Source organism: Nothobranchius furzeri, chromosome 9 (assembly GCF_043380555.1).
Source record: "Nothobranchius furzeri strain GRZ-AD chromosome 9, NfurGRZ-RIMD1, whole genome shotgun sequence".
Classification (NCBI taxonomy): Eukaryota; Metazoa; Chordata; class Actinopteri; order Cyprinodontiformes; family Nothobranchiidae; genus Nothobranchius; species Nothobranchius furzeri.
In genome coordinates this window covers 59,799,365-59,817,208 of record NC_091749.1, presented here as the reverse complement: position 1 = coordinate 59,817,208, position 17,844 = coordinate 59,799,365, and the positions used below count along the sequence as shown (strand labels likewise).

The window sequence follows — 17,844 nt, the reverse complement described above, 5'->3', positions numbered from 1 at the left end:
TATACATAAAATTTAAAATATTGTAGTCTACCAGATCATAGAATTTTAGTGTTTTAAATTTTATAAATAATGGATTGGACGGATCTCTGTAGTTGCTCTTTGTGATTATTCTTATTGCTTTTTTCTGTAAGATGTAAATGGAATTAGTGTAAGTTTTATATGTTGTTCCCCAGATGTTGTTCCACATCTCTTTTTCTCACTGTCTGCAGATGAATGATATTGTGGAGGCGTCTCAGTCGTCCACCCGGGAGCTGCAGGAGCAGATTGATATTTATAAAGAAAAGAACCGACGGGAGCTGTCAGAGCTGCAAAGGCTCCTAAAGGAGCGAGGGCAGGAGCTGGAGGGGTGCATGCTGACCACCAAAGCCCTGCAAGAAGAGGTAAAGTGTCCTGCAGTAGTGCCAGACATAATGAGCAGGCTGCTAACTGAGCTTACTCATGCAGGAAAGCTTTGTTATGACTCAATGAGAGACGCTCCGTAGTTGATCCTGTGTCCTTTCAGACCGTGATGTCAACACTGAGGTATCTCTGCTGCCCACTGCCCTGTTAAAAGCCCAAACATGCTTTTAAAGTAAAGAAAAGTCAGGTCTCTCAAAACTTATCATTACTATAATATTTTTTTGTTCTACACATGCAGCTCAGAGGATACGGGATGTTTTCCTGTGATGTTTGGATATATAAAACTAATAAAACTTGACTTATGACCTCGCTGCATTGTGTTCAGTTCCAGTCAGCGCTTTGGCATCTGGAGAATGCTTTTGTTCATAACTGAAATGGATTATTGTGGTTATTCATGTCAGGATGAAATGCAATTTAGTTTAAAATGCAAAAGTTTTTCTGAAAGCAGGGCAGCTTGGATTAAATTTTTTTTGTTTATTTTCATGGTGGACACTCAGAAATGTTTCATGGTTGAGTCGATAGACTGATAGGGAATTTCATCCTCCCGTTTTCTGAAACCTGCAGTATTTTTGGCAAACTCTGTAAGTCCAAGACCCTAGAAAGAGCTTTATGAGCTAGAAAATCACCAAACATGTTCTTTAACTAGCCCCTTAACCCTGAATACTTTCAGGTTAGCTAATGCAAAAAAGGTAAACACAATTTTGTTTGTTTTTAGGGAAAACTCAACTGAGAAAACGCTATTTTCCTGCTTAAAACTCTCAACAAGTTCAACGTTGAGATTTTCTTTTTCAAGCTGTTTAAACTACATTTTGTTACACTTGTAAGACACATTCTGACTTGCTGATTAGCTTCTTTGGCTTCTTCTTCTTATGATGATTCATTTTCTAGTGGAGATTAAAAGTTGGGACAAGGTCAGCATCCAGTTTCTTCCCGTCTTTATCCCTGCTGATGTATCTTTATTCAGCTGGTGTACAGGAAGCGGAGGATGTCAGGGTTGTGCTATCGCTGTTGTGAAAGCTGCGCTGGCTCATCCTCCTCCACCTCCTCCAACACCTCTCCCGAGAAACCGATGACTAGTCCAGTTAGTCCTCTTATCAGGCATCTTTCAAATGTCCTGTTGGCCTCCTCCCATGTTCTCTTGGCAGGTCAACACTAAAGTTAATGATGTAGGCTGGAACATCTCCAGGTTTTTATTTTTTATTCACAGAAGAAAACTAGGATTTAAAAACAAAAAGAACTGTTCTTTAACATTCTAGATCTTTTTTTTACTTAGTGTAGCACCTCTGTCCTAACTTTTGTTGAGATACTCACATTTACCTAGGTTCTATGGGAGTAACACTCAAAAAGGAGCAGGTAATCGGTTGAACAATTGACATTTATTGCTACACAACAAAATTATTGACAGCTCTGCTGTAACTCTCAATGAAAAATTAAGGTGCCACAAGAAACAATAAAAAAAAAACAAGAACAAATCAGTCCATTCAATTGAGCTCAACCGGTTAATAATTCGGATTCCAAAATGTATGTGTGTGTGCTGTTCACGTTGTCCTCCAGTGTTACTACTGCTACTACCTGGGTAGGTTGCTAACGTGAGTGTCTTATCTGTGATCAGTGAAGTGTTGCAACAATCCAAGGATTTCTGGGCAGGACCTATGGCTGGCCACACCGCATCACCAACTGCCTTCAGGATCACTGGGCTGGGCTCGCCATCCAATCTTCCAAATCACTGACAGTTCCGATCATCCGGAACAGAGAACAAAAAACCAACCTACACAAGAAGTGTAGGGTTGAAAGAATATCTGATTCCTTCAAATCTTATGAGATCTCATCAATTACCTTACCAAGTGCTTAATTTGTAAATCAAACGTTCCCGGAACGCAAATACTGATGTCAAACCAAAGTTCACTAAAGGCAAAGCAGATAAAGGAACACACGGGGGGTTGACAAGTACTTAAAATTGCACCCACATTTTCTACGTCAGGGATTCCCAAAGTGTGGTGCGCGCACCCCCGGGGGTGCGCGAGCTGCCGCTAGGGGGTGCGCGAGGTGAAAAGTGTAATGGCTGTGGAGCTCAGAGAAGTCTGTCATATGTCACCATTATTGTAGAAACTCATTTGTGGGTGGGCCAAAGAAAAAGTAAGTGGGCCCAATAAATGTAATTGAAAACACGTATATTTTTGCGCGCACGTGTGTGTCCTCCACATGTGTTCTAGCTTCATAATAACAATGCGCCGAGCTTCAGCACTCTGGCCTGCGCACGCCGATATGTTCCGTATTTGATCATTTTTAACGGTGTTGGAGAAATCTGAAGGTGGCGAGTCATTCTGGCAGATTGTAATTAACACCTGTCTCATGCAGGTGTTCTGACATTGTAAACCTCACACACAGAACATTGTGGATGTAACAAAATAAATAAGAAATGATTCCCATTCAGGCTATTAACAGCGTGCCGGAGATCTGAAGTTCAGAGTGCGTCTGTCAGAGGTCAGACGCGTGTCAGCGGAACCACGGCTCACGGGTGCACAAGTGAGCACATCTGGGCTGGGCAGAAGTCATTTTACAACATTGGTTTAAATAGCGCCAATATCGAGGCGCGGTGACTGGAGCGGCTCATGGAGCTGTGCCGCGTGCGCGCGCGCACACACACACACACACACACACACACGCAGATTTAATAAGAGCGCACGCTGCGCAAACTCCGGCGCCCCAGAAATGAGTGCTGCCTCCTCTGTGATAAAAACTTTTAAGAGGTTTTATAACATTTTTCAATCCAGGTCAAATTAAGATATTAGCTTCTATTTTGGGATGACGTATTAAAGTCGGATCCGCTCCAGCAGTGACTCCGAACCTGATTACAACCCCTGTTGCAGCATTTGTTATTCCGGTCCGCATGACAGCGGATCGCAGATTCAGCCACACCATAAAACAGCAATAAGTCGGTCTAAGGCAAAAGTGAACCTCATGGCTTTTCCATATTGTCCCCTATAGACATTTGATTACGCACAAGTAGGTGATCAGTTCAGGTTTACGCAGAGCAGAAGGAAGGAGAGCGCTCTGGCCGCACAGGTTAAACGTTCCTACTTTAAGAAAACCGTTAAATTGCATTGTTTATGTGCTACCTGGACACTCTAAATATTTATTTAATATTAAATCAAAGGAAATCGTAATGGTATCGAATGTTTATTAATTACTATTTAAAAAATGAAAGTGATGGGGAAAAAGGTCGAACATATTTTTTTAACCCTGTCTGTTTAGCTTGACGTCTGATATATATATATATATATATATAGCCATGCCCTGATGTGGGGGCTGGGGGGTGCGTCGACATGGTCGGGACATAGAAGGGGGTGCGCGGCTAAATAAGTTTGGGAACCACTGTTCTACGTTAACACACATCTCTTTTAACAGTGGTAGTTTTAGAATCTTTACTGTTCCCCTGCTTCAGCCCTCTCCCCCTGCGCAGCGGTGGCAAACTCACTGATGCGCCTGCAGCCTCTCAGAGTTCCTGCGGATCTAAACATTGAAAGAATCATTTAATTTTCTGTTCCTCACTTCTGATTACCTTCAATGGTGTCTGTTTGTTGCAACCACCAGATACAAAAATGAACTCAGGGCTTCCCCCAGTGCTTTATAATAAGCCTGGCGGTCATGCCCCGCCCCCCTCCCTGACCCTACCGTGTACACGAACGACGCAACAAAACTAGAGCCCTCCATCAGCTGATACTGGTGAGAAACAACAGTGGAACGTGTGACACACCCCCCCCCCCCCACCCCCCCCCCCCCCCGCGCGAATCCTGCGTATAGCACAAGTTTGTCACGTAAGTTGTCGGATCCTTGCAGACAGTTGCCGGGACGGTCCTTTCAAAATAAAATAGTTCCCGGATCTTGTTCCGACACGAACCAGCTCAAATTAAGCCATGCCTTTCTTGATCTAACAAGTAACGTAAATCCAAACATCATGGTAATAAATTAAATGAAATGAAAGTTCATAACAATTGTTTTTTTTTAGAGTGCAATAAATTACACTTGAAATACTCAAGCATAAATATTGCCCTCCAGACACATAGCTAATGCATCCATCTGACATTTATATATTTACCAACTGTTAATTTAACCATTAGCTTAAAAGTTAGAATCTCGCACTTAGCATTAGCATAATGTTAATGTTTTTTTCCAACACTTTAAACATAACTTAAGGACACAAAACAAAATATACAAGTCCTTCTCAAAAAATTTGCATATTGTGATAAATTTCATTATTGTCTATAATGTACTGATAAACATTACTTTCATATATATTAGATTCATTACACACAACTGAAGTAGTTCAAGCCTTTTATTCTTTCTAATATTGATGATTTTGGCATACAGCTCATGAAAACCTAGAATTCCTATCTCAAATAATTAGTGTATTTCATCCAATCAATAAAAGAAAAGTGTGTTTAATACAAAAAAGTCAACCTTCAAATAATTATGTTCAGTTATGCACTCAATACTTGGTCGGGAATCGTTTTGCAGAAATGACTGCTTCAATGCGGCATGGCATGGAGGCAATCAGCCTGTGGCACTGCTGAGGTGTTTTGGAGGCCCAGGATGCTTCGATAGCAGCCTTAAGCTCATCCAGTGTGTTGGGTCTTGCGTCTCTCAACTTTCTCTTCACAATATCCCACAGATTCTCTACGGGGTTCAGGTCAGGAGAGTTGGCAGGCCAATTGAGCAGAGTAATACCATGGTCAGTAAACCATTTACCAGTGGTTTTGGCTCTGTGAGCAGGTGCCAGGTCGTGCCGAAAGTGAAATCTTCATCTCCATAAAGCTTTTCAGCAGATGGAAGCATGAAGTGCTCCAAAATCTCCTGATAGCTAGCTGCATTGACCCTACCCTTCATAAAACACAGTGGACCAACACCAGCAGCTGACATGGCACCCCAGACCATCACTGACTGTGGGTACTTGACACTGGACTTCAGGTATTTTGGCATTTTCCTCTGCCCAGTCTTCCTCCAGGCTCTGGCACCTTGATTTCCGAATTACATGCAAAATTTGCTTTCATCCGGAAAAAAGTACTTTGGACCACTGAGCAACAGTCCAGCGCTGCTTCTCTGTAGCCCAGGTCAGGTGCTTCTGCCGCTGTTTCTGGTTCAAAAGTGGCTGGACCTGGGGAATGCGGCACCTGTAGCCCATTTCCTGCATATGCCTGTACACGGTGGCTCTGGATCTTTCTACTCCAGACTCAGTCCACTGCTTCCGCAGATCCCCCAAGGTCTGGAATCGGTCCTTCTCCACAATCTTCCTCAGGGTCCGGTCACCTCTTCTCATTGCGCAGCATTTTCTGCCACACTTTTTCCTTCCCACTGAGGTGTCTTGATACAGCACTCTGGGAACAGCTTATTCGTTCGTTCTTTCTGTGTTTTACCCTCTTGCTTGAGGGTGTCGATGATGGCCTTCTGGACAGCAGTCAGGTCGGCAATCTTTCTCATGATTGCGGTTTTATTAATGAACCAGGCTGGGAGTTTTTAAAAGCCTCAAGAATCTTTTGCAGGTGTTTAGAGTTAATTAGTTGATTCAGATGATTAGGTTAATAGCTTGTTTAGAGAACCTTTTCATGGTATGCTAATTTTGTGAGATAGGAATTTTGGGTTTTCATGAACTGTATGCCAAAATCATCAATATTAGAAACAATAAACGGCTTGAACTACTTCAGTTGTGTGTAATGAATCTAATATATATGAAAGTCTAATGTTTACAAAAAATAATGAACTTTATCACAATATGCAAATTTTTTGAGAAGGGCCTGTAAATGTCTCCAAACATTTCCCAAAACTATTTTAACCTTATCAAACATCTATTTCTACGTAGTTAACAATTATATTTAAGTTTTACTCCATCACTGCTAGCAATAACCGTATAGCTTAGCATGGAACTCACCAGAGTTTCAAGCAGTTAAAAGAAAAGATAAATCCTCCTAGTCTCACACTCTGGTAATATTCTTCACGTCTCTCGTCCAAAATTGGTTATTGTTTTATTCACTACAGTTCGTTGTTTGTCTGTCATTCCAAGTTAACACCTGTAGCTGTCTGCCTTGTGTGTCTCTCTCTGCACATCTTGTGCTGCTGGCACTCAGCTCTTCTAGACAGGAAGTGACGTCATGTGGAGTAAGCACATAACATGTCAGACTACGTGGATTAGTCTTATATCCTGACTTTCTACATGGGTTACATTAGTAATTAATGCAGTAATTTAAAAGTTGTGTAAAGTTGAAGGAGGGAGAAGTTTTGCTGGTCTGGAGGAACATGTCATTTCTCTAAAGGGCAAGCAGTATAATTAGTTTATTACTATCACAAATTAAGGTGAAACATTAAACCAGGTGTAGAAGTTGATCAGGTGGTTCCAGGTTAGTCTGCGCTGACTGCAGGTTGATTTAAAGCCCATCAAGGCTGTTAGTGAAACTTGGAACCCATACAAGGTCAGATTCAACATCAAGGTGCCTGAAAAAAGAACAGATGTGGGTTTGGTATGTAAACAGAACAGATGTTTCTTTAATAATGACTTTTATGTATGGCTCCTCAAAGGTTTAGGTTTAGTGAGCTGCTGAATGCTAACAGATCAGAACTTGCATGTTAAACTTCTATATTTGCTGCTATTTAAAATAGATTTTGCTCCATTTACTGAAGCTTTTATGATGTTCTTCACTTGCAAAGTTCTGTTGGATGAAAGTGTCTGCCGTTGGAATGAATATTATGAGAAATTACTATTCATTAAGCTGTTGTGGTATGATCAATCTGCAACATTTATTTTGCAGTTGTCACTGCGGGAGGAGGGCCTGCATCAGTGCGAGAGGGAGAGAGACGAAGCTGTCCTCAGGGAAAAGACGCTGGAGAAAAAAGTTCGTGATCTGGAGATGGAGGTTGAGAAAAACGAGCAGACTAAAGACAACAAACTTCGACAAATCAAATTAATGGAGGTACATGAATCCACAGCTTAAGCTCTGTCATTTGTGAATCATATAAGATTAGATCATTTCAAAAGACTGTTATCTTTTGTCTGCGAACGACAAAGCTAAATCTCACCGTCTTTCCCGTCTCATCTACAGGAAAGGATCGCTCAACTGGAGTTGGACCTCGAGGAGGAGCGTCACAGTGGAGACCAGCTGATGGACAGGATAGACCGAGAAAGAAGTCAGGTACAAATTCTCAACACATTCTCATTAGCGCTTGTTACAGAAAAGTTTCTGTTCCACCTCAAACCTGTAAGGGATATCCAGATCTCCTGTTGCTTCACGCTCCACTTCTAATGTCATCACTAATCTCTAAATGAAAGAAACCTCCATGTAACAACTCCAGGTCTTTAATGTATAACACAATACTCAATGCATGTGATTTTTGTGCATGTATACACCCTCACCTGTCTGTCTTCACAAATAGTACCCCCTCCACATCCACTTTTATTGGTTTGTAAGAGGATCTTGCACAATCATTCAGGTTTGGTAGCTTTCCAGCATGAGCTTGAGAACAACTATCCAATATTCTCTCATCAGTCACAAAAAGAGCCTTCTTAATGCACCACTTGGGCCAAAATATGCTGCCAAATATCTCAAGTTTTCAGTTTGTGGAGTTCACTTGGAAATTGTATCCCGGTAACTTCATCTTGAGGAAAAACAAGTTTGGTTTGCTTGTGAGAAAATGCTCCAGTTTCCCTCCGCTGTGATGAAGCTGCTGCCAGAGCTGCTGTGCGGAGAAGTTTGGATAAAGTAAACAGCTTTTAGGAGGATTGTTCATAACTTATCCTGCTTTTTTTGCATCAGTTCATCTTGCTTTATGCTTTCATGAAGAGCTTGTTTTGGCTGTGTGTGACTTTATTTCTGACACTACTATTGAATCCTAAGACGGGTGAGGTCTGGCTTAGTTACAGGTTCCCTTCATTGAGGTCAACAATTTTAAATGAAGTGTGAAGCGTTGGTGTGCTACAGCGGAGTATTAAAATCTTCCTAAATGGTTCCCCTAAGGGGGAGAAAGAAGCCCCTGGCACACAGAAAAGTGGCATTGGTTCAGCATGAGGCTGAGGTCGGTTGTCAAGGCAACATCTGAGCTTTTTGCAGAGTGGAGTAGGCTGAGTGCTGGTGGTGTGTGACTGAACGCGTGAACACACACACACACACACACACACACACACACACACACACACACACACACACACACACACACACACACACACACACACACACACACACACACACACACACACACACGCCTTGTGTGTGTACTCTAATGTCTGTGGGGTGGAGGGGTGGTGTGTGCATGGCTATGGGGTGGTGGGGTTGCAGCAGAGGCAGCAGGACGAACACCTGCGTCTCTCCTGGCACCAGGTGCTCCTCTCCTGTCTAAATGAGAGTAATCTCCCCTCTCCTCTCCTGCCGTCTCTCACAAAGCAGATTAGTTTAGCTGCATGTTCCAGTCTGCTGATTCAGCTCCCTCAAGCACTGTGCTGGCTGCACCAGTTATAGGGGCCATCGTTCATCAGAGCAGCCTACTGTCACCCACTAATTGGCATAAAATATCACCAATTCTCAGCTATGCTCACAAAGAAACAACCATCACTGCTGCATCGATCAGTTTTCCTTCTCTCGTCTTTAGACTGAGCCGTCAGACTTGGCACCGCCGGGCTCCGGTCACAGATGATTTCTGATGACGTCATCATAAAAGTGATAATTTGATATTGTGATGATGAATGGTCTCATTAACAAATTATCCTCATGCATCTTTAAACTTGACTGCGTGCATGTTGCTCCACCACAACACCTCATGTAATCTAAACTAGTTTCAGTTGATATTTTATTTGAGTAAAATTAATCTGAAATCTCTGAGGAACTTTTATAGTCTGACAACAAGAATGTTTTTGAAATCTTTTTTTTTTAATTGGAAGCTGCCATTTGAACTATTAAAAGCTTTTATATTTGCTTACTAACAGACAACACAGCTTTTTCCAGTAACTTTTCTGTTTTTAAGCATATAATGACTCATTTATCTGGTAACTACAGTGAACGTGAAAATGATTACATTTCCAGTTACTTCTAAAGACAAAAATTACAACATTTGGTCCAAACAAGTAATTATCATCTCTGTTAATATCAGGATGGGAAATTTGAGTGTCTCATGAAGCTTTGAATGAATACTTTTTATTGTCATGTTGGACATTTTCAGTTACCTTTAAATGTCCTTCATAAACCCATATCTTCCATAAACTAAACATAAAACTCACCAGTTTAGTTTTGTCTGTGATTAAATTGCCCATTTTATCTAAAACATCTTAAACCTTCTAAATTGTCAAAAGTCAAACCAGAATCTCATTTGAAATTTAAAGATTTGTTGCAGCACAAACCCAATATTTAGCACCTAATGGTTAAAAACAACACATATAACCCTGTTTTCATTAATGAACTAGTTTTAAACCCAAACCCTGTTCCACTGAGAGTTGGCATGCCAGTCGAAACAAGCGCAGGAATGCAATCAAGTGAGAAAATCCAGCTGACTGATTAGGCAGAGCATCAACAGCATCATCTCTATTGTTCAGCTCTTTGACTCACTGGCTGCTACTGAGGTTTCTGTTGTGGGTGAGACTCAGACAGTCTAAGGATAATTGTTGTGAGACGTGTGGGACTGTAGCGATGACGGTGTCTGGACTCGGCTTGACAGGTGGAGCAGATGAGGAATGAACTCCTACAGGAGAGGGGTAGCAGACAGGACCTGGAGTGTGACAAGATGGCTCTGGAGAGACAGGTACACTCTCTCCTGACTGAACAATAACAAACACACACACACACAGTTCAGATCACTCATTCATTCATTCATTCATTCATTCATTTTATCATCTCATCCATTCCATCATCTTGTTTCCTGTTCAGAGGGATGGTTGTAATCTACAGGTGCGTTTTTGAGGTTCTTTACTAATTTCAAATTGTCTCCAGAATAAAGACCTGAAGTCCAGAGTGACTCACCTGGAAGGTTCACACAAGTCAAATCAGGAGGGCCTGGTGAGCCAGCTGGAGGCTCGGATACAGGAGCTGGAGGAGAGACTGGAGGGGGAGGAAAGGTGAGAGAAAGATCCTGGTCCTGTAGGGAAGATCAGGAGGAAAGAAAAGCTTTGACAGAACAGGAGAAAGTTTCATTAGGCTGAGGAGAACTCTGTTTATACCTCCTAATAAAACTAGTGGTTGGCTAGTTTTTTTGTTTTGAAACAAAAATATGTGGCTCTGACAGAAGGATTCGCTACATCTACTGTGATGACACCTGTGTTTCTCTCTTTTTTTGGTCTTGTTTAGGGAGCGGGCTAACCTGCAGCTGGCAAACCGAAGGCTGGAGAGGAAAGTAAAAGAGGTGATGATGCAAATTGAAGAGGAACATCATGGAATGCAAGATCAAAAGAACCAAGTATGTAACACTCCCAGGAATGTTTTAACCAAGCATAACTTTAAAAATAAACCTTTTAAAGTGAACTTTTCCATCCCATAACATTTCTTTTTCATCGTTTCCTAGTTGAATCTTCGTCTGAAAGCCTTAAAGAGGCAGGTGGACGAGGCTGAAGAGGAGATCGACCGACTGGAGCATGGGAAGAAGAAGCTGCAGAGAGACCTGGATGAACAGCAGGAGGCCAACGAGCAGCTCCAGAGTCAGCTCAAAGCTCTACGGACGGAGATGAGGTAAACGCCACGATCACTAAACCACCGAAGCAGGACAAACTTTGTATTTTAAACACAAGCCACTTTTTTATTGTTTTATAATCTCTGCTCCAGGCGTAAGACTTCCTCTGCTCCAATGCTCAACAGCCTGGATGATGATGATGATGATGACGACGATGAAGACTTCAGCACAAACAGAGAGACGTACTTCAGCTCATCCACAGGATATAAACGCTCCTCGAGTCAGGACAGCATCCTGTCAAACTTAACTTTATAAAGGCTGCAAGTGTCTACGTTGTCTGTCCTAGATGTTACTGACTTATCCATGTAAATATTAAAATACTTTGTTACTAATTCCCTCCGTCAACAGCGGTCTCATATACCTGTATTTTATTTCTGGATGCAGTCTCAATGTCCATAAACTCACTCAGTATTACTTGAGCAGCTCTTTGATGGATGAACGTCTGTCCTGCAGAAATGAAATGTACAGTCTTTACCTCGTCCTTCTATGTCTGCGTCCTACTTATATCATCGTTACGTCTTTTCTAAACGGAGTTTTCTTTGTTACACATTCTTATTAATAAACCTAGCATTAGTGAACGTAAATCATTAACTGCACTGTAAAACTGCACAACCAGTCCTGCCTTTGTGAAGAAAACTAAGTATTTTTACTTTCCTTTTTATGCTCACCAGATAACCTAAATCTCACATCAAGCATCTGAATATACTTTTTATACAGTCCAGTTACATGAAGTATAAGTTCCTTTTTCTATTTTATACTGATTGAAAATCTAATATCCAGAGCAAATTTTTACCAAGATGTTTTTTTTTATTTATGAAGGTAAATTTGCAACATCTTGGTTTATTTGGATTTTAGGGAAAGTAAATGAGGGATTTTTATACTGTGTTTATTATATAACAGCTTATTTTTTAATACATTGACATCAGTTAAACTATTAATATTTTTTGTCTGAATTCTCAGCTCACTTGCTACGTTAAAACCATCGGTTAAAACACAGCCATTATGGTAATTAAGATGCATTTAGTAATCAAAATATAAAAAAAAGGTAAGAAAAGTTTGAATCGGAATTTTTGTACCGGCGTTTTCAGACTGGAGACCTTTCAATCTGTGGTTAATCCTGTTTTCTGGTGGCAGGATTATTACACAACCTGTGTGAGACTGAGCTTTTTAACATCAGGCTCATTGAGTCTTATGTTCACTGAATGAGGGAATGTATTTGAGATGAGTTGACAATCAAAGTTTTTATACACTGTGATGACTTTTACTGTGTTTTATGCTGAAAACTGTGGAGGAACGCAGATTCCTGCTAATACCTCTTTGTACACAAATGTATGTTCATAAATCCTGCTGAGACAAATAAAAGTTGATTTCTGTTTCCCCCCAGAGCCTCTTGAATCATGACTAATCTTCATTGACCTTTACTTGGTGATAAAGATCACCTACTAGAATTTATGAAAGTATATAATATTAAAGAAAAGTTATTTGGACCAGAATGTTTGATAATCAGATTACATGGTGAAATGTCAGAAGGTGTAGTGGACCATTTACTGTAGATATCAGGTAAAGAATCAGCCATGTTTTTAAAAAGTATCAAAGATGGGACCTGTAAGACACAGAAAATCAAACTTAAAATTAGTAAAGCAGGAATGTTTAAATGAAACAAAAAGGCAAAGAATTTACCTGAATTTCATGAATTTACATCTTCTGATCATTGTTTAAATGTATGGAAGCCAATTCCTGCCCCTCTGATAAAAAATATATAATAATTAGGACTTAGTTTCTCATTATTTAGAGATAGCTATCTCATAATTAACTTCCTATTTGGGGGATATTGTGTTCGAAATAGCTGAGCTGACCAACAATGAAACTGATACTTGAATGCTGAAATGTGTTTACCTGACTGTTGCCAATGCCTCCGAGTGTCTCAGCCAGTTTCAGCTGTGGCCTTTGAGCCACTCCCCAGGGGGCGCTGTGGAGCATGTAGGCCACGCCCACAATTGTGTTTTATAGATATGTTCAAATAAAAATGATTAACTTCCCCAAGGGGATTTTTAAACCTTTGTTCCCCAGTAACATCTTAAAAATCCGATAGTTTTGATGCTTTGTAACTTTGAATCATAAAAATGAATTCAAAGAGGACATCTAAACTGAATATTTAACTTCTTAAGGTCCAGATTTCATTGAACACAGACGTCAATCTAAACAAGATGTGTCAGTATTTATGATCTCCAGCAGAAAACAGATACTCAATGAGATCTTAAATAAAAACTGTTGTTTTGTTGTGGCTGTTATGGAAGCCCATTCCTGCTGCTCTGACTTAAAAAAAATATGTTATGTCATATGTATGACTTAGCTATCTTTTAAGTTGCGTGGAATCACAGATGGAACATCTAACCTGTCTGAAATTTGACCAGATTAATAAACATCGTTACTGAATATTTTTCCTGCATATTAGAGTAAAACTTAACTCTTAGCACACCTTACTGTCTAAAAACTTGACCTAAACATTTTCAGACACAAAGAATGAGCTCCAAACACATTAAAGATGTTATCATAGACAGATGAGGTCCTTCAAAACTCTTTTGTATGTTCGTTCTGTTTAACCTCGTAATCCACTAATTTGTTCTTTTTATTTACACATTTTAGTAAAAAAAAATAAAATAGTGATGATGACTAGAGGCATTGGGCAAAACATGTCAGGTAAAAAACATTTTTTTCTTACTAAAATGTGTAAAAAAAAATAAATAAATAAAACAAGCAAAGCAATAGATTATGAGGTCCTTGCTTTTTATTGGTAAACAAACAATTGTCATAATAACCACACATGTAATGTCTGCAGCATTAGTTGCCATTTATTTTCCAATAAATTTTAAATTAGCAATATTATTTATTAATTTTCCACTGACTGAGTTTATTACATGAAAAGTTACATCTTTACACTGAAGCTATATTTTTCAGATTGTCTCTAAAACTGAATCGTCCCTGATAAATTAAAACTGTTTTTCATGACTTTAGAAAGTCACTTTTGTTAAATGGTCCAGATCTCTCGTTGAGAACAGCCAAGAAAGAGTCTGATTTCCACCGGCTGTTGTCAGGTCGTGACCTTTGTTTGTTCCCGTGTCCGGCGTGGAACAAACAGCTCAACCTTTCCTTTGACTCGGTTTTATCTCCACCTCCTCCACGTCAGGCCAAGTAGTAAACAAATGAGTGCTGCAGGATTAAGAGGTAAAAGTTGTGTAAGCCTCAGCAAGGTGACCATTCCTGAGATTCCTTATGTGCTTGAGTGACTTCAGCCAGAGTGAAATAAAAGATGACCTCTGAGTCCTCACACAAAACACCAATTCACTTCTAATTTATGATAAAAATCTGCAGATGTGAAGTTTGATAAAAAAAAATCACATTTTTTCCGTCAGATTACTGTAGAATTAGTTTTACAAGTTTGGCAGAAATCAGGTCACATCCGGGCTGTGGAGAACATCACAGTGTCACGCTGCCCCCTAGTGGCGTTTGTAGAAACAACATTATAGCTCAGATCTGGGTGGCAAACAAGGGCGTAAAATTTCAAAATAAAATGACATCCTGTGTGTAGATGGGTCATAGATTGATTTTACAAATGAAAATGACTTCATAATTTGGATCTGGACCTGATCTGGACCATCCTGGTTGGAAACTTAAAAGAGATCAAAAATATTGTGTAGGAATAAAATCAATGTTGTTTGTGTCAACAGTAGTGAGTTGTAGTGTAAGGATGGTGGCTGGTTTCTCTCCCTGTCAGATCTGTGCAAACCCACAGGGAGATGAACAGGAGGGTGATGATGAATAACCTCCACCTATGATTTGTTACCGGTTCATTAAATGCATCTCAGAGATACTGTTAGAGAATTCCAGGTAAATGTTTATGCCTCCTTCATACGCAGTGGTGTGACCTGCCCTACTTTCTGATGAACACACACCCACGATGTTTTGAGTTTTTGTTTCATGCAGAAACAAAATTCTCAGCCGGGATCAGACGCAGAGCAAACATCCGGTGAACGCCTCGGGCTCTGAGTGTTTCAGCAAAGCAGGACAAACCTGCTCTCAGAACTTGTGTGTTTAGAGACACCATCACCTGTTCAGGATGTCTTAAGGTACTTAGTCTAGTTAATTTAAAAACAAAACACCTGTGAGGCCTGCAAAATGGACAGAAAGGCTTCGCTGGTTGTTCACAAAACTACCAGATCTGAAATAAGTCCCATTTAAACACAAACATGTTCCCTTTTTTACGTGTGTGTGTGTGTGTGTGTGTGTGTGTGTGTGTGTGTGTGTGTGTGTGTGTGTGTGTGTGTGTGTGATGTTACTGAAGCTTGAGGCATAAACTCATGAATGGTACAGCTTTAGGACCTCCTGCAGCAAACTCCATGAAAGGTTTCCTACAGACATCTCAATGAACTTGAGTTATTTATGCATTTCTCCACAGGATTACGCTCTGCTGCTGCTGTTATTAGTTCACAGCTGATATAATTGACATGTGAATTAAAGTGCAAAAAATGTGTTATTGTTTATTTTATTTATTATTTTAATTGATCATGCATTATGTGTTCTTATTATGTCTTTAGATAAAGATTACATAAAAATGTCTCATGCTGCCCATTCTGAAGTAAAAATGCCATGTTTAACTTTTATCCAAAAGGTGGCAGTAAAACAACAACTGCAAGCATGTTACGCCTAAGAAGAAGTGTAACCATTTGTTTTTTTCTTGTTTTAGAGGAGAAGTTACATTTTTCTGATCTGATTCTGTGATTCTGAAGTGTTCTCTGGGTCCTTGATGAACACATTCATCTCTGTGAGACTCTGTGATGGACTGGTGACCCATCCAAGGAGAAGAGGTGGACTAATGGAGACATGTTTATATCATAAGGTTCTCAATCACAAGAGGATAATTCACAATCCACGAGAGAGTATTTTCTCACCCTTCGTGCCTTATTCATCACACACGTGACCCCATACAAACCTATCATAAATATCGACCAAGGTGTTGGTTTCAAAAGGATAATATCTTCCTCTGCCAAGTGATTTTAGAATAATCATGAACAAAATATTATTTGTTACAATAAAACAGTGTATTTTTGTGGAGAAAATCTAAACACAATATCTAGGACAGAAAACCATAATTACAACAAGTGAAACCCACCGACAGGAATACAATTAAATAAGAGTCAAATATTAATTTTGGTGAAGCTGAGAAATGTGAAACGGTTAATTCATGGAGCTTTTATACACCTCAGAACAGATGAGTAACTTTTGTAGATGGATGTTTTTTTTGTTGGTCATCAGAAAGCAACGTGAATATTAAAGATTAGTTGGTGATTATGAGGAGTTTAACAGAGGAGGGCAGATACTTGACCTTTCAGTTTAATGACTGGTTAAATGACTACTCTGCCTTTTATTGATCTGCAAACTTCTTATCGTAATTTTATTTACAGGTAGTTTTACTGGAAAACATCCTTTTGTGCTGCCATGATGGTCTCTACTGCCTCTTTAAACATTTCAAACTTGAAAAAGAAACGTATCCATCCATTTTCATTCAGTGTTTGGTTTTTAAGAATTAAGTGCCTAAAATTAGACGTTACAAAAAGTTCCTGTTTGTGATGTCACAAATGAGGACATTAGAATAAAACCACCTCTCCCCTGCAGGAGAGCTAGTGTAGGAAGAGCAATGGCTCTGCTTAGAGCCCCTCCTAGATGCCAGAACTTCTCAGATAATAGCAGCCTAGTTGGGTGGGTGTGGTCTGTTCCTGCTTGTTATTTTAAAGTTACAGAGCCCCGAAACAGCTCATTCTGGAAGGTACTGAAACTGTCAAGAACAAAGTTGCTGAGACAGCTTTATGTGAGAGGGATTTTGTGCAAAGAACTTCATAAACGTGTTTTGTATCAACCTTAAAACTATTATAACTTAAGAAAAAAAGTATAATATATCTTCTTTAATGGTTTAGACCCTTCAGTGAATTTCAGATCTCACCTGAGGCCATTCTGAGTTGTTCTCATGTGATCTTCCTGTTTGCTTCAGTTGATCCAACGTAAATAGTTTCCACGGACAACATGAGCATGTTTACATATTTGTTCACCTGATCAGCTGGTTTTCTTACTACACAAAATTTTTTATTGTAGTAATACTGCAGAAATTTTATATAAACACAAGAGAAAAGCCTAAAACAACTTAAACCTAAAAACAAATAATAGCTTCTAATTTAATTTATATTTATGTTTTAGTTTGCTGCACATCTCTGTAGAAAAACACATTTTTTTCCTCTCAGACTTTACATGTCAGGTTGTGGTTCTTAACACTTCCAGTCCGAAGCTGCAGGGGTGCGGTGCAAACCAAGTAACGTTATCAGTGTCAGCAATAAAAACCTGCACAAACAACCGTCCTCATGCAGGAGACAAGATCAGACTCCTGCTCTGTGGCCTTCACATGCCAGCAAACAATAAACTCACCTTGCACGGGGACAGAGGGAACTCCTGAGCTTATCTCTGTCCTCCAGCTCTGGAAGGAGGTCTCAGAATAAAGCACCACCCTTTAAAACATCATAAAATGGATTTAACCTCACCAATGAGCTCTTTTTTACACTCAGGAAGCTTTTACATGCAGATAAATGATTAAAAGCATGTTTAAAAACGGAAATGTGATTGGATAAATGTGAAAATACTTTGTTTAATCGTCAACAGACTAAAAAAGATGCATTCATCTGTAAAGAATAAAGTCATTCTTCC

General features: G+C 39.8%; 1 protein-coding gene across 2 annotated transcripts in view; it reads left to right on the top strand.

Moving 5' to 3' along the window:
* Nucleotides 1–12,172, top strand: part of cgnl1 (cingulin-like 1) — a 40,676-nt gene extending 28,504 nt beyond the window's left edge. Inside the window, exons 12-19 of one of the 2 annotated variants that reach the window (XM_015953006.3) lie at nucleotides 210–380; nucleotides 7,200–7,361; nucleotides 7,491–7,580; nucleotides 10,090–10,173; nucleotides 10,362–10,486; nucleotides 10,716–10,824; nucleotides 10,930–11,093; nucleotides 11,187–12,172. In XM_015953006.3, coding sequence (XP_015808492.3) covers nucleotides 210–380; nucleotides 7,200–7,361; nucleotides 7,491–7,580; nucleotides 10,090–10,173; nucleotides 10,362–10,486; nucleotides 10,716–10,824; nucleotides 10,930–11,093; nucleotides 11,187–11,349 — 1,068 coding nt within the window. In that variant the 3' untranslated portion in view covers nucleotides 11,350–12,172. The remainder of the gene's footprint in view (nucleotides 1–209; nucleotides 381–7,199; nucleotides 7,362–7,490; nucleotides 7,581–10,089; nucleotides 10,174–10,361; nucleotides 10,487–10,715; nucleotides 10,825–10,929; nucleotides 11,094–11,186) is intronic. The other variant, XM_015953007.3, reaches the window with a different exon arrangement.
* Nucleotides 12,173–17,844: the final 5,672 nt, after the last annotated feature.